We start from the raw sequence: 15,182 nt of genomic DNA on the forward strand, positions 1-15,182 counted from the left end.
CCGGGACACCTTGTACGTGTCTATTTTGAAATATCAAGATGATTGAAACAAGGTTCAGATGGCTTCTGGGGAACCTTTTAAACTTTCGATGGGCTCTGAGTTATTAACAATCTCAGTCTTTTACTTTGTCAGTTACACCCTGCGGGCTGATGAATGTGTTTTCGACTTGGCAGGACATTTTTGCTCACCCTGCCACGGGGAGGCCGTGCTGACAAGAGATTGTGTGAAACAGGGCGGAACAAGTCCTGTGAGGGTTCTAAATCACTGTGGAGACGAAACGCAGGCGAGCTTTCCGCGGTCGACTTCTCTGTTCTGGGATCCATGACCTTGGAGCGCGGGCGGGCCTCCAGCATCGCGGCGGTGCACCGGGTTCCCTGGCGGCGCGTGGGAAGCCGAGCAGTGGTCCTCCGTCTCCAGCCAGGCCGGGGTGGATCGGGGGCGGGGCACACCGGGATGGAGCAAGGGGCGGGGCGGATCGGGGGCGGGGCAGACTGGTGGGCGGAGCTGGGGGCGGGCACTCGCTGGAGCGGAGCCTGCGCAGAAAGGCCGGCGAGCACGCACACTGAGGCCGGCGCATGCTCCGCAGCGCGGCGGGTCCACGGATGCGGGGAGGCGAGTCTCCCGCGTCCCGGCACCCCTGGCGGAGCTGCCGCTGAGTCGCCCGTTCTCGGCCTTCGGTCCCTATAAAGTTCACTACGATTTGAAAAACATTCCCCCACGAGCAAGAGGAGGCGTGAGCCAGCTAGGCGGCTCCGCCGGGGGAGCTGGAGGTGGCGGCGGCGGCGGTTGCGCCGCGACCAGGAGGCGGCGGGTCCGCGGCGGCCGTCTCGGAACGGTGAGTAGCGGCGGGCGCTCCCGGGCAGCTGGGCTGCGCCCACTTGCCCTCCTCCGGGGCCCTGCGGCTCTCCGGCGTTTCTCCCCGGGGTCCTGGAATGTGTCCTCCCTGTGGGGCGTCGGGTGTGTTTGTTTAGGGGGTGCGGCTCCCATTACCCCCTCCCCCTGCCCAGGCCGCAGGGAGTGTTTCCCTGCCTGGCTGCGCGCTGCCCAAGTTCCTCTGGGAGGTGGGCGGCCGCGCCGAGCCCGGCGCTCGCTCTCGGGTGCCCTCGGCCGGGTCTCCCTGGCGTCCGTCCAGTTGCCTCGTGGGTGGGCCATGGGGTGAAGGGAGGTGCCGCCGCCCCGAGCCCGGGCGGCGTGCCTGGCGTCTCGAGTTCACCCCCCGCCCCCCCCCCCCAGGTGGGGAACGGCCACCCAGCCGGGCAGATCCTCCTGAGTGGCAGTGATTCCGTCCGATGCACGATGCACGCTTTGGGGCCAGTGGGGAAGAGGATCCCCGGAGTTAGACCCCTGGTTTTCCTGCTGGGTCTGGTCCCTAACGGGGCTCCACCCTTGCCTGGTTCTTGCTCCGGCACTGCTAGAATATGAATGAGCCAGACTGCACTTTCTTTTCATTGACACTGGCTGCCGCGGAGTTCATTTACTCCGGATCAAAGGAGCCCCCGCAGCTCCCAGGAGTGTGTGAGATCACTAACTTCTCTATCAGGATCTAGGGAAGTGGCAGGAGGGCCATTCACTTTCTTTCTGGTTTTACATCATACCTCACATCTAATCCGTCTCAACATCATTAAACCTAAAACAATTTTGAGTATTTTTATTAACATACTTATATGTAGGTAAAAGCAAGTTTTTGATGGCTTAGTGTAGCCTTTATTAGTTTACTAGACTACATTGATTGGCAAAATTTTTAAGACTGAATTTGAGGGAAAGGTATTTTATGTGTGTCGGGGTTTTAGTTACACTACACAGAACTATGCTTATTTTTAAGAACATAGTGAGATGGTGTTTTAGTCTATTAGAGCAGTGGCTGAAACTTAAGCTTGCCTGTGTTAAAATCCGATTCTACTTTTTAAATTTTTGTATTTTTAAAAATTTATGGGAAAATGGACTTTGGGGAGTGTGAAGTGCTTTGAATTTTAAATTAATGTAACTAACACTGTGATCAGTAAGGAGCAGTTTGATCTCTTCAAAAAAAAAATTCCTTCACAATATCCCTGTATAGTCATGGCTTCTGTTACTCTTAACTCCCGGTTAAAGAAACAAACAGAAACAAACAAGCCCACTAAAATCCAGCCAATTTCAACTCAGAGCAACCCTGTATAAGGAGCAGACAGCCTCATCTTTCGCTCTCAAAGCTGCTGATGGGTTTGAACCACCAAACTTGTGACCAGTATCCCCTCTATGCTTTATCCCACACCACCACCAGGGTTTCTTAACTCCTCGTGTTGTGTTAGTTGTTAAAGTGCAGTTGAGTTGCTTCTGACCCAAAGCTACCCAGAATACAACAATATGAAACACCACCCTGAGATCAGGTATCAGGTATCAAAGAACAAAAAATCAAATCATTGTGAATGAGGGGAGTGCCGATTGGGGACCCAAGACCCATCTGTAGGCAACTGGACATCCCCTTACAGAAGGGTCATGGGAAGGAGATGAGCCAGTCAGGGTGTAGGATAGTAATGATGAAATGCACAACTTTTCCTCTAGTTCCTAAATGCTTCCTCCCCCCCCCACCACTATCATGATCCCAATTCTGCTGTACAAATCTGGCTAGACCAGAGTATGTACACTGATACAGATAGGAACTGGAAACACAGGGAATCCAGGACGGATGAACCTTTGAGTGGTGAGAGTGGCGATACCAGGAATGTGGAAGGAAGGTGAGGTAGAAAGGGGGAACCAATTATAAGAATCTACATATAACAACTTCCCTGGGGGATGGACAACAGAAAAGTAGGTGAAGAGAGATGTCGGACAGTGTAAGATATGACAATAATAATAATAATTTATAAATTATCAAGGATTACTGAGGGAAGGAGTGTGGGGGAGGGAGGGGAAAATGAGCCGATACCAAGGGCTCAAGTAGAAAGCAATTGTTTTGAGAATGATGATGGCAACAAATGTGCTTGACACAATGGTTGTGCATATGGATTGTGATAAGAATTGTACAAGCCCCCAATAAAATGATTAAAAAAAACCCACCGCCCTGCCCTTTCCTCAAAATTATAACTTGTAGTAGTTACAGATGTTTTTGAGAATGTCATGTAAGGGGAATCGTACTGTTTGAGACCGGCTTCTTCCATTGAGTGGAGGATCCTTGGCGGTGGGGGTAGTGATTACTCATTGGGGTGCATGGTCAGCAGTTCAAAACCACCAGCAGTTCCATGGCAGAAAGACTGAATGAACTTTGTTCTCCAGTAACAGGTATAGTTTCAGAAACCCACAGGGGGTCCTTATGAATCAGCATTCACCTTGGCAGTGAGTTTGGTTTTTGGGTTACTTTCATTGGGTACAACGTCTCTAGAGATTCCTCTAAGTTGTAGCAGGAATTCTTTCATTTTAAGGTATTACACTGGTTATATTTATCATAGTTTGTTCATACCAGTTGAAGAATATTGGGGTTGGCATTAAAGAACCTTAGTGTGTCTATTAACAGGCACATGTACATTTTTATGTGAATATAATTTTCTCTAGGTTCTTAGGATTACAGGATCATACGGTAAGTACGTTTATAAGAAACTGCCAAGTTTATTTCCCAAGGAGGCTGTGTCATTTTGCACCCCCACCAGCAGTATGCAAGAGGACTGGTTGCTGCACATGACATTGCCAGTGTTTTTAATTTAGCTGTTTTGGTAGGTGTGTGAGTTGCCCTGGTGCTGACGTTGCACCTGAAACTTTAAGATCAATTGGTACTTTGTACCCACCAGCTTCTGCTGGAAAATACCTGGTGATTTGTTCATGAAAGAGTACAGGATAGAGGGTCTATGCTGTTATGTGTTATATATACTCGAATATAAGCCGAGATTTTCAGCACATTTTTAATGCAATTTTTGTGGTAAAATTAAGTGCCTTGGCTGATTTTCGGGTTGGCTTATACTCGAGTATATATGGTAAAGGGTCTATGAGTTTAAATCAATACAGTAGCACACAACAATAGATGTATAGTGTTTTTCTTGGCTTTATTGTGCTTAGACACCCTATGTAACAGAGAACTACTCCATAGAGCCCCTCTCACCCCAAACCTCAATGCCATTGAGTCAGTGCTGACTCATAGTGACCCCTTGTGGGTTTCTGAGATGGTTTATGGGAAAGCCCAGTCTTTCACCCTCAAAGCTGATGAAGGTTTTGAACTGCTGGCCATGCAGATCACAGCCCAATGGATAACCATTACACCACCAGGGCTCCTTACAGGGTCCCTAGACTGCTTTTTTTTTTTTTAATGGTTAATGTTGAACCTCTTTGCATGTGCTTATTGCCATACATAAGAACTCTTGGGTGGCCTACCTGGTCTAATCTTTGGCTCATTTATTAATCGAGTCATTTGTTTTCTTATGTTGAATTTTGAACATTTTTTGCATTTTCTGGATATAAACCTTTGGCATATGAGCATTTTGTAATTATTGTCTCCTAGTTTGTAGCTTGTCGTTTCATTCTTAAAATTGTGCCTTTCTTATCGCAGAACAGATGCATGAATTTTGATGAAGTCCAGTATATCAGTTTTTCCTCTTATGGATGCTGTTTTTCATGTCACGTTTCAGAGGGTGTTGCTGGTTTCAGGTCAAGATTTTATTATTCTAAAAATTCTTTTCTAGGACTTTTTTACATTTAGATCTATAATCCATTTTTTTAAAAAGGTATGAGGTTTAAATAGAGGTAAATGCTTTTACATGTGCATCGATTTGTTCCTACTCTATTTGTGATAAGTCTGTCTTTTCTCCATTGAGCTGCTTTTTGCACCTTTGTGAAAAACCAATTTTTCTAATGAGTCTCATTCTGGACCCTTGATCTATTGAATTGATTAATATAACATTGCTGTGAGTGGGAATCCACTAGAAGGCAACTAACAGTGGTAACAGAATTAAAATAAAGTAGTGTGATTTCCTCCAATTATGTTCCTTTACAAGGTTGTTTTAGCTCTTCTAGTTCTTGTACTTTTCTCTGTAACGCTTAGAATTAGCTTACCTCTTGACTACAAAAAACCCTGCTGGTGTTTTGGAATGGCAATGAACATATAAATCAATCTGCAGATAATTCATATTTTAATATTTGAATTGATTAGTCTTCCAATCTGTAAACATTTATTTTGATCTTCTTTAATTCCTTTTATGAGACTTGCCATTTTCGGCATAAAAATTATGCTTTGTTACTTTAAAAAATGCTGCTTCAAATTGTAAGTTGTTAGTAAACAGAAATATGATTGAACGTTAAAGTGCTTGGCTGCTGACTTAAAGGTTGCTCAGTGTTGCCAGTGACTGCAGGATAGATTTATGGCAGTGTCCTTCTCTGTGAAGATGGGTAGCCTGAGAATTGCTGTGGGACCGCCTGCTCTGTCCTGTAGGGCCTCTGAGTTACAGTTGGCTCCATGGCTACGGGTTTGGATTTGGGCCTTTTGGGGGGTAATAATTTGTGCTATTCAAGGGTTGTGACATTCATGTGTGTATAGAGTTGTTGTTTTATTATTCTTTGATGTCTGCTCAGCTGGTAGATATATCCAATGTTTCATTCCTGATATTGGTGATCTACAAGGGGGTGCCCAAAAAAACACAGAATCTTATTTCTCCAAAAGCTATGTATTTAAAAATTTTTTTTTACAAAACAACCTTAATACCTTCAAAACACTCCATTACACTTAATATGTTTATCAAATATGCAATTCCATTCTTGGAAACATTTTTCAAACTGCTGTTTGGATGATTTAATAGCACCTCCTTAGTTTTTTTCTTCACTTCTACATCATCAAATTGCTTTCCTTTCATGGAGCAAGCTCAGGAGAGTAAGGTGCGTGGGGCAAGAGAGGCATCCTTTTTTGCCAAAAACTGGTGCACTGCAATGACTGCATGAGCAAGTGAATTGTCTTGGTGGCCCCTTTTGTCACACAGCTAAGCAACCTTTTCAGAACATGTAAATAGAAAGTTTGATCTGGTGGAACAAATTCCAAATGTATTATTATCCCCTTACATCAAATAACCAAATGAGCATCATCTTGATCTTTGATTTCACTCAAGTTTTTTTGGGTGAGGTGACGATGACATCGTCCACTGGCTTGATGGATGTTTGCTTTTGGGGTCGTAAGAATAGCACCAAGTCTCATCAGCAGTAATGACCTTGGGGGAAAAGTGTGGGTCGCTATGGAGCTGTTCTTTCAAAGCACGGCATGTTTCCACTCAAAGCTCTCTTTCCCGGTCAGTCAGAACTCGAGGCACAAATTTTGCAGTGACCCTTCTCATTCCCAAATCTTCCATTAAAACTCGCTGATAGTCCAGGTAACTTCCCCATTTCTTCAATGGTCCATTTTGGTCTTTGAACACAAGTGCACAAATGTTGAAGTTGACGGATGTCCATAACGAAGTTTGTCATCAATTGACATTTACCTTTTATAAAACGAGAGAACAACTTGTGCTCGAGAGTTTTTCCCATAGTGCTGCCCTTGTACGCTGTGTAGCTGCGTTCAACATCACAACAGTTTCTGTAGCATTTTCCCCGAGTAGGAAACAAAAATTCACAGCCTCATGCTGTTCTCTTAAATCGGCCATCACAAAACACCAGATTCGAGCAAAACTGCTTTTAGGAAAAAATTCTCTGTGATTAGAGAACCTTCCCAGGCGACGCCACTTAGTGCACTGACTCAGACAAGTGGATGTTTTCTTTTTTGGGGGGTGGGAGGGGGTCCTCCTCATACACCTTCACTCTTGCTAGAGGATTGTCACTTTCATTGGTCTTTCGAAAGAACTGGCTTGTTTCACTACTTTTCTCTATTGTGCTTTTTATTTCTTGGGTTGCTGCTCCTTGCTGTTTTTTTTCTCCCCCCCCCCTCCACTTTGGGTTTATTTTGCTCCTGTTTGTTTCTCGAGGGTGGGACCCTTGATTTTATAAGGGAGACTTTTTCTTTCTTCTGAGGTAAGCTTTCTCTGCTTTTCTCCCGCAGCACTGCCTTTATCTGTATCCTGTGCATTTTGACATGTCGTCTTTTTATTTACACTTAATGTTGTTGTAATTTTGTGTCCCTTAAGTCTGGTGTGTTTCAACCATTGGCCTATGGTTAGCAGCCCAATGCTTACCTGGCAGCATCCCAGGGCTCATATTTGACCACAGTTGTTGCCCCCCGACATCTCTTGGTGTACAGGAGTTCATATTCTGCCTTGTTGGGTGGACTCTTACAAAACTCTGTTCACATTATGTTGGCTCATAGCATTGTTGGCTTCTTTCGTGTGCTTGATGAATATTCTGTCTAGTTCAATCAATTTAGAGATGGGTGGTAGAATGGTTCAAGAAAAATTGAAAATTTTTCCACTTTGTCTTTCAGTTCTGCCAACTTTTGTTTCACATAGGTTGCAACTCTACTTTGTAAGGATTGCTATATCTTGTTGAATTACATTTTTATCACATTTATTATCCTTATTGGATAAATTTATGCTGTGATATCTACTTCATCTGATAAAAATAGAAAGTTTTGCTTTCTTTTAATTAATATTTTCATGATACACGTACTTTTCCACCATTTTACATACAACTAATATGTATTACTTGAATTGACTGTCCTGTCAACAAATTAAAAACTAAGTCTGCTCCTTTAAAAATTTTTAAAAATTTTCTTTGTGTCTTTATTTTTGCTCCTTTCTGTGGCTTACTTGAACACTACTTAGAATTTCATTTTGAGTTATGCACAATGGTTTTGATTGTATCTCATTCTATTGTAGTGGTTGCTGTGTGTGTGAAGTTGCATAGATAGTAACTAATCACAATCTACAGGTGTTGGCATTTTACTAGCTCAAGTGAGTGTAAAAACCTTACCTCTCTCTACATCACTTTTTATCCTTTTCCATTTAATGATCGCAACTATTTCTTTCATGTGTCCAAAGCCCCATTAGACAATATTGTAGCCTTGTTTCCACTGTCAAACATTGGGACACTCAAGAGAAAGTTTTTTATGTATCCATATTTTTGTTCTTGCTAGGTTTCTCCCCACTCCAAGAAGCCTAAAGAGTATTTTTATAGTGTGTGTAATTCTGACTCGCCAGGACTTTTCTTTAAACATTCCGAAAGCATGTACCATTCTTCCTGGCTTCCATGATTTTCAATAATTTTCTCATATTTCGATTATTTTTCCCATTATAAATAATGTGTTTTATTCTCTGCTTTCAAGATTTTTTCTATTTTGTGTAGGTGTATCCTTTTTGGGGTTTGCACAACTTCTGGAAAGGTACACATTCATGGTTTTTGTTGGTTGGTTTGCCAGTTTGGGGGTGATTTTTAGCCATTATTCCTTCAGTTACTTCTCAGCCTCCCTACCTTTCTCCCACTTTCTGGAATCTGCTCTCACAAGTTTTAGCACCTTTTCAGCTGCACAGGTCTCTGAACCTCTTGCCTGTTTTCAAATTATTTTTCCTCCTTTTCCATTTTCTCTCTTATTTTTAGAGGAGTATTTCTATTGTTCTGTCTTCAAGTTGGTTAATTCTACCTCTGAGATTGTCCATCTGATTTTTATTGTTATGTGTTCCGTTCTAAAATTTCTTCCTGGATTTTCTTTATGTTTTCTATTTCCTTGCTGAAGCCCTCCAGTTTTTCATTTGTTCATAGTGGCTCAGTTAAATACTTTTTTTTATAATGGCTGTTTTACAATCCCTGTTAGGAAAGTCTAACATGCCACCATCGTATTGGTGGGGCCTGTGAATTGTGGTTTGTGTCCCAGTTGAGACTATCTGGGATCCTGGTGTGGCTTGTGATTTTCAGTGGAAAGCAGGATATACTGGGTGGTATGTTCTGATTCTCTAGATCTCCTGTAACTTGCTCAGTGGTCCAGGAGGGGAAAAGTGTTATTGCTTCCTTCCTCACAAACCATGAGCCAGAGTGAGTTGATTCCAACTCATAGTGATCCTATGTAACTTTTCGGGGATGATCAATCACTACAGGTGCAGACAGGCTGCTTCATCTTTCTCCTGCAGAGCAGCTGGTGTTTGAACCGACAGCCATGCAGTTGGCAAACCAAACCCTAAATTCCAGGCTCCTTACTGGTTCTGTTAAAACTAAGAGCTGCAGAGGGTAGGGGTGGGAGTTCTGGCACTCATGTTGGGGGAACACCCCCTGACAGCACCCTGGCTTAGAGAGCAAGGCACACTTCAGACGCTGCTGTGGCCCCCACTAAGGCAGCAGGGCTGGGGGAGAGTGGCCTCATCACCACTGAAAGCAGGTGAGGTCTGACTCGTGACGGCACCCCAGCAAGGGTACAGGTGGGGGGTGGGGGTTTCATTCTCTTGCTTGGTATAGTGGAAGCCCTGGTTCCCCACTTGAAAATCAAGAGTGTGGGTTCCCATTGTTAATTCCCAAAGGGAATGAAGTCACAATGCCCTTGGCCACCTTTGATAGATACCCCGTCTGGGGAGTAGGGCTTAGGTCGCCATATCCTCCGCAAGGTTTCAGTGAGCTTCCCGCTCAGTTTGGCTGGTGGGGCAGCTGGCCTGCAGGCCGTAGCCTCTTCCCGGCCTCCGTGCCTGCAGCAGAGTGCTCACTGCTTGGCAGTCTGTCCCAGCCTTGTATTTGTCTGTGCTCCTGGATATCTCCTGGCTGTTGATGAACTCTTCCCGTATCTTGTCTGGGATATCCACGGGGACTTCACAAAGTTCACGGGAGAATTCCGTTATCTTTCATTACATTTTTAATAGGAATCTTTTGCAGTGTCCTCAAATGTGGAAAAGTAAGCCTGATGAATTCTCTGCTGTGTCAGTCCCTGGGTCTCGTGGCCTCCACTGGTGCGCCACCTCCTCTCTACTTCTCAGTGTCTAATCTCCTGAAGCTCGAAGACCTCCCATTTTGATTTTATTTATTTGAAGAAGCACTGTTGGCTGTGGAATAGGGGTGGCAATATTTTAGAAGCCAGGCCTGGGTCTTTTGTGGGGCTCTTGGGTGGGTTTGAACCCCTAATCTTTCAGTTACCAGCAGAGGTCAGGCCACCTGTACCACCTAGGACCCTTAATGTACTGAGTTTTTAAAACATCTTTTTTATTGGGGGCTCTTACAACATTCCATATATCAGTTGTATCAAGCACATTTTGTACTGAGTTGTTTTTTTTTTCACACCAACAGCCTTACATCATTTATTGTTAAACTTGATTAGGAAGCAAAAAACCAAGGAATAAACCAGATTATTTGCCAATAGAAGTTCAAGTCATCAGATGGGGACAAAATTTGAGCCTGGGAAACTGCGGCCATGTGTGTCACCCTTCAGGGGGCTCCTTACAGCCCCAGCTTGGTTCTTCTCCAATGTCTTCTCTTGGAGTTGTACCTGATTTTATTACCGGTTTTCATTCGAATCCATTGGGGAATGGGCCGATTCTGCTTCTGTTTCTTGGCAAGGAATCTCTTGATCCTGAAAGTCTTATGAGACGACACGGTGAAGTCGGAGTACCACCACACTCGAGGTGGCAGAGAAACGGAGAGAGGGAGGAGAGTTGTACTGAGTTTTGAAGAGTGAAAATGCAGTAGGATTTTGGTTATTGTTTCTTTTTAACATCACAATATACTGTGGTGATGAACTATTTAGGTCGAAAGACATTTTCGGTCTATGGCTGCACAGAGGTTTGTAAGGCTGAAATGAGTGAGAGAGCTTGGGGGAGTGGAGTGAGACGTAGCTGGATACAAAAGAATCCCATCAGAGTAAGACTTCGATTTGACATCAAGTGCTTGAAGCCCATCTTTTATGCGGGATAGTTGTACCCTTATTGTTCCTATTGACGGCCTGCTTCATCTTTCTCCTGCAGAGCAGCTGCTGGATTTTAAGTGATAATCAGGCATTTAGCAGCTCAAACAAACCCTGGATTACAGTCTTCTCACTGGTTCTCTGTTAAGACCCAGAGCTGGAGAGGGTAGGGGTGGGAGTTCTGGCTTCCCTGTTTAGGAGAACACCCACTGATAGCGCCCTGGATGGGAGAGTGAGGCATGCTGTATTCTTACTGTTAAGCCCACTCTGAATCATGGTGATAGGTTATCTTAATTACTATTCTCTAGTTTACCTTTCTGGGGTCTAATATCCATTGCAGCGGTTACTCAGAACTCAGACAAAAATTATGATTAAAGGGTTAAAGTTAAGTTGTAATGCCAGTGAGAAATGCTGTTGCTAATTGTTTACTAGGACCTGTTACAAAGTTCTTTCGGGTCTGCTAATAAATGCTCAAAGGGGTAGAATCCTCTGCACCGAGGCATTCAGCTCAATTTAAGCTCAGTGGGTCAGCACACCTACCTGCCTGAATTATACACCCAGAGGGACTTCTCACCAATAAATAAACCTCAGCCTGAAGCACCACTCAGCTCCACTTCAGTGGGTCAGCAAGCTCATCTTCCCCAGTAAAGTGCCCAGAGGCACCCCTACTCCACAAGCCAACTTCCTGCAGGAAAACACTCATGTTACTTGCTCTCAGGGTTAGGAAATCTATCGTTGTGTACCAAGCTCTGGCACCTGGTTCTGCTGCTTCATGATGTTAACAGCTGTCTTCTGGATCCAGGAGGTTTGTTATGCAGGAATCTTGGGTCCAGAGGACAAACTCCGCTCCTGGCTCTTGCTAGTAATGAGATCCCTCCTCCTGCTTCTCTCAGGGTTTATTTTATACACAGCCGCATGGGATTCTAGGGAATTGTGTTCACAGTTCGTCCCAGGTGAATCCGATCAGTGTCTTCCCCCACCTTCTCACCAGAGCCCTGTAGGGAAAGGTCGTTTGGTGGGAGTGGAGAGACTGGCGAAGAGCCACATAAAGTAGTTCTTTGCCCCTGCCCTCCCCCTTTTGCAGCAGTGACTTGTGTTTCATTGCAGGCCTTGTTTTAAGGGGATTGGGTGTTTGACTCTCCAGCCTTTTGGTTGGTAGTCCAGTACTTAATCATTCATGTCACCCAGGACACCTAAACCTATAAATTCTGTACTTGGAAGATAGGATCCAGACATCAACATATTTGTAAAGATTTCTAAGTGATTGTAGGAGCCCTGGTGGCGTAGTGGTTATGTGTTGGGCTGCTAACCACACCACAAGGTCAGCAGTTTGAAACCATCAGCCCCTCTGTGGAAGAAAGATGGGACTTTGTACTCCCACAAAGAGGTACAGTATAGGGAGCTCACAGGGCGTTCTGCTCTGTCACACTATAGGGTGCCCATTAGAGTTGCCGATGGCAGTGAACAAGGAATGATGATAGTGTATCTCCAAAATTGAGAACCACTAGACTAAAGCTTAATGCTTTAAGAAATTATCTGATTGTGAAAAAAAAAATTATCTGATTGTAAGGATCTCTTGGGCCGGGGGAGGGAAGTGCTCATCACTCATGAAGCAGATGCCAAGACAGAGTTACAGTAAGCAGGGGTTTTTTTGGGGGGTGGGGGAGAGCAAGGGATAAAGGGGAGGGCTTTGTGGTTATTATGCCAGTCTGACACCTACGAAATGGGAGATGAAGGGAAGGGAGCAACTGAGAAAAGCTCAGCCAGTTTGAAGGGGAGCCCAGAACAGAGACGAATCCCCCAAGAGCAGAGCTAGCCTTCCTCTAGCCTGTTGTACCCTCTGGGTGCTCAGTCTTCGGCTGGAGGCTCAGGAGCATGGCCTGGGTGGTGTGAATGGGCAGGGCCAAGGACTCTGAAGGGGTGCAGTGGAGGCAGCCAGGCAGCTCTTCTTGAAGTATCTTGTCACTGGAAGGAGACCTCAGGGCCCCCTTCAGCTTGTTTTAAATAGCGGATTCTGAGATCGTAGGATAAACTATCAGATGCGTCATGTCTGCTGCCTGATTTATATCTGATTCATTAGATCCGCAGCCTGTACTTGTAACGAGTGCGCTTAGGTGCTTCGTAGTTAGGGATGGTGGGTAAACACCGGGACAGTGCTGAGCCTCCACTAGGGAAAAAGGAAGACTGTTCTTCACACTCTAGAATCATTTTGTAAAGTGACTGTGTTGCTGAATTTTCAATTAAGGTAGTTAGAAAACATAGCACAATGGGATGGAGCTTAACTAGTAAGCTTAAGAAAATATGTAAAGAAATTGTTTATCCCGTCCGTCTAAAATCCACACACTGCCCATGCTATTACCTTCATTAGATGAGTAAATTTTGAATTTAAGGTAAGTGGTATTTCAAGAGTATTTAACTTACTGTTGTTCTATGTTCTTTCTTTGTGTCATTGATGAAAAGCCCTGTGGGAATACCCCCAGGAGGAACCTGAAGCATAAAGAAGTGAAGCAGGAACTTTAGAATGCAGAAGTAGTCAGGGCAACCTTGAATCAGGCCTCAACTCCGACTGTCATGTCTTCGTGGAAGGAAGAGCCATGTGGATTTAGGCCTTTCCTTGATGCCTGGATGCCCGACACTGTCACGGGAAGGATTAGAAAATGAATGGTATTCTTCAGCCTTCTTCCTAAGAACACGTCTAAAGGGGTTCGAGGGAGACCTCCATGGTGGGGTCTTGCAACGCAATGTGATTCTTTCTTGATGAAGCAATTATGGATTATTTAACCTTATACAGTTTTCATGTCACGAAAAATAATTTCATTTTCCCACAGATTTGAGAGAAGATCGAATCACTTGGAATTTAAGAGGGTGTAGAGACGACTTTTTAACCTCAAAATGTTGGAGGAAGATATGGAAGTGGCCATCAAGATGGTGGTGGTAGGGAATGGCGCAGTTGGAAAATCGAGCATGATCCAGCGATACTGCAAAGGCCTTTTTACAAAGGACTACAAGAAAACCATTGGAGTTGACTTTTTGGAGCGACAAATCCAGTATGTCTTTAGTCATTGTATCCCTTTGGTTCTGACTTGTGAACTCTGTCCAAGATTCCACTGCAATCCATGTTGGCAGCCAGTGGCAGTGACTCATGAGATAGTGGGTGATGAATTTTAATTGCCCGTTCCCTTGTCTGTCTTTATCCTCCTTTTATTTTAGTGTTTTTTTTTCCTTTTGTCTTTTTCAACTCATTTATTTCTATCTTTTTTGTACTTTACAACTCCTTTCCCCGTCTTATATTTGTTTTTTGTCAATGGCATCTTGAGCTCTTCTTAAACACACACTAATGTTTGATCTAGTGAGATTTTCATTACCTCTCCCATTTGTAAGGAAAATTCCCTGTCTCTCAAATGAAGTTTTTTCTCTTTTATATTAAGGGATTCTTCTGTTTTGAATGTCTGTCTCCCCCACCCCCTTTTTGGTCTCTCAAACTGGACAAGACCATGTAGAAGTCAAAGAATTAATCATTTGTTTTTGACAAATCAGAGAAATACAGACAGATGTAAGACTGATTAAATACTCTGAAAAGCAAATCCTCCAGGAAATCAAATTGAATTCTAAAATATGTCAGTAGAACTTTTTTGCCCTTAGTCTGGTCGATTTTTAAGCATAGTTAATTTGTAGGACACCGGCTGTGTTGCGAAGTAAGAAACACGTCAGTCCAGCTTGTCCAGGCATGAGCGTCAAAGTCAAAGATCACTGTGTTTATTGGCTTTGAAGACTTGTTGAATGTCTCATTTGTATCTTTCTACCCTTTTAAAGCACATTTCCTTATTTGCTTCCTTCCTTTGAGCATATTTAAAATGTTCATAATGCTTTTTTGGACGGTTATTTAATACCTGATGCCAAATTAATATTTTAATATTCGAGTCAAAGGCATCCAAGCAGGTAAGCTGCCTTTCACTCTTCTCCACCTTACTCTGTACCTAGGGCACCAGACCCCACTACACTGGAACAGGCAGGGGGGAGCAAACCCTGACCCAAGGAAGTTCCCCTTTCCAACACGCTAGTCTTAGAGCCGCCACTACCATCAAAGGAAAAACCAAACCAAACCTGTCAGATAAAGATGATTCACGTGAAGGTTACAGCTCATGGTTGGCAACAATCGCAACCTTTGAAAGTACTCAGACTGGTTCCAAGAGAACCCAGCAATGGGACGCTAATGCCTTCAAGTTTGAAAGATGACCCACGGGGGGGGGGGGGGGGTTTGTGTGTGTGTGTGTGTGTGTGATTCTTGAAGTCATTTTCCTTTACATTTGAAAGAAACCCATCTCATTTCAGAGTTAATGATGAAGATGTCCGACTAATGTTATGGGACACAGCAGGTCAAGAGGAATTCGATGCAATAACAAAGGCTTACTATCGAGGTAAATTGTGGGGATTT

The 15,182-nt window shown here is 44.1% G+C and overlaps 1 protein-coding gene across 2 annotated transcripts in view; it reads left to right on the top strand.

Moving 5' to 3' along the window:
- Positions 1 to 547: 547 nt before the first annotated feature.
- RAB23 (RAB23, member RAS oncogene family) overlaps positions 548 to 15,182 on the top strand; it is a 37,833-nt gene continuing 23,198 nt past the window's right edge. Inside the window, exons 1-4 of one of the 2 annotated variants that reach the window (XM_075554939.1) lie at positions 548 to 835; positions 13,208 to 13,411; positions 13,576 to 13,794; positions 15,080 to 15,165. In XM_075554939.1, coding sequence (XP_075411054.1) covers positions 13,640 to 13,794; positions 15,080 to 15,165 — 241 coding nt within the window. In that variant the 5' untranslated portion in view covers positions 548 to 835; positions 13,208 to 13,411; positions 13,576 to 13,639. The remainder of the gene's footprint in view (positions 836 to 13,207; positions 13,412 to 13,575; positions 13,795 to 15,079; positions 15,166 to 15,182) is intronic. The other variant, XM_075554937.1, reaches the window with a different exon arrangement.

The sequence above is a fragment of the Tenrec ecaudatus genome, chromosome 7, assembly GCF_050624435.1.
Source record: "Tenrec ecaudatus isolate mTenEca1 chromosome 7, mTenEca1.hap1, whole genome shotgun sequence".
In the NCBI taxonomy this organism is placed as follows: Eukaryota; Metazoa; Chordata; class Mammalia; order Afrosoricida; family Tenrecidae; genus Tenrec; species Tenrec ecaudatus.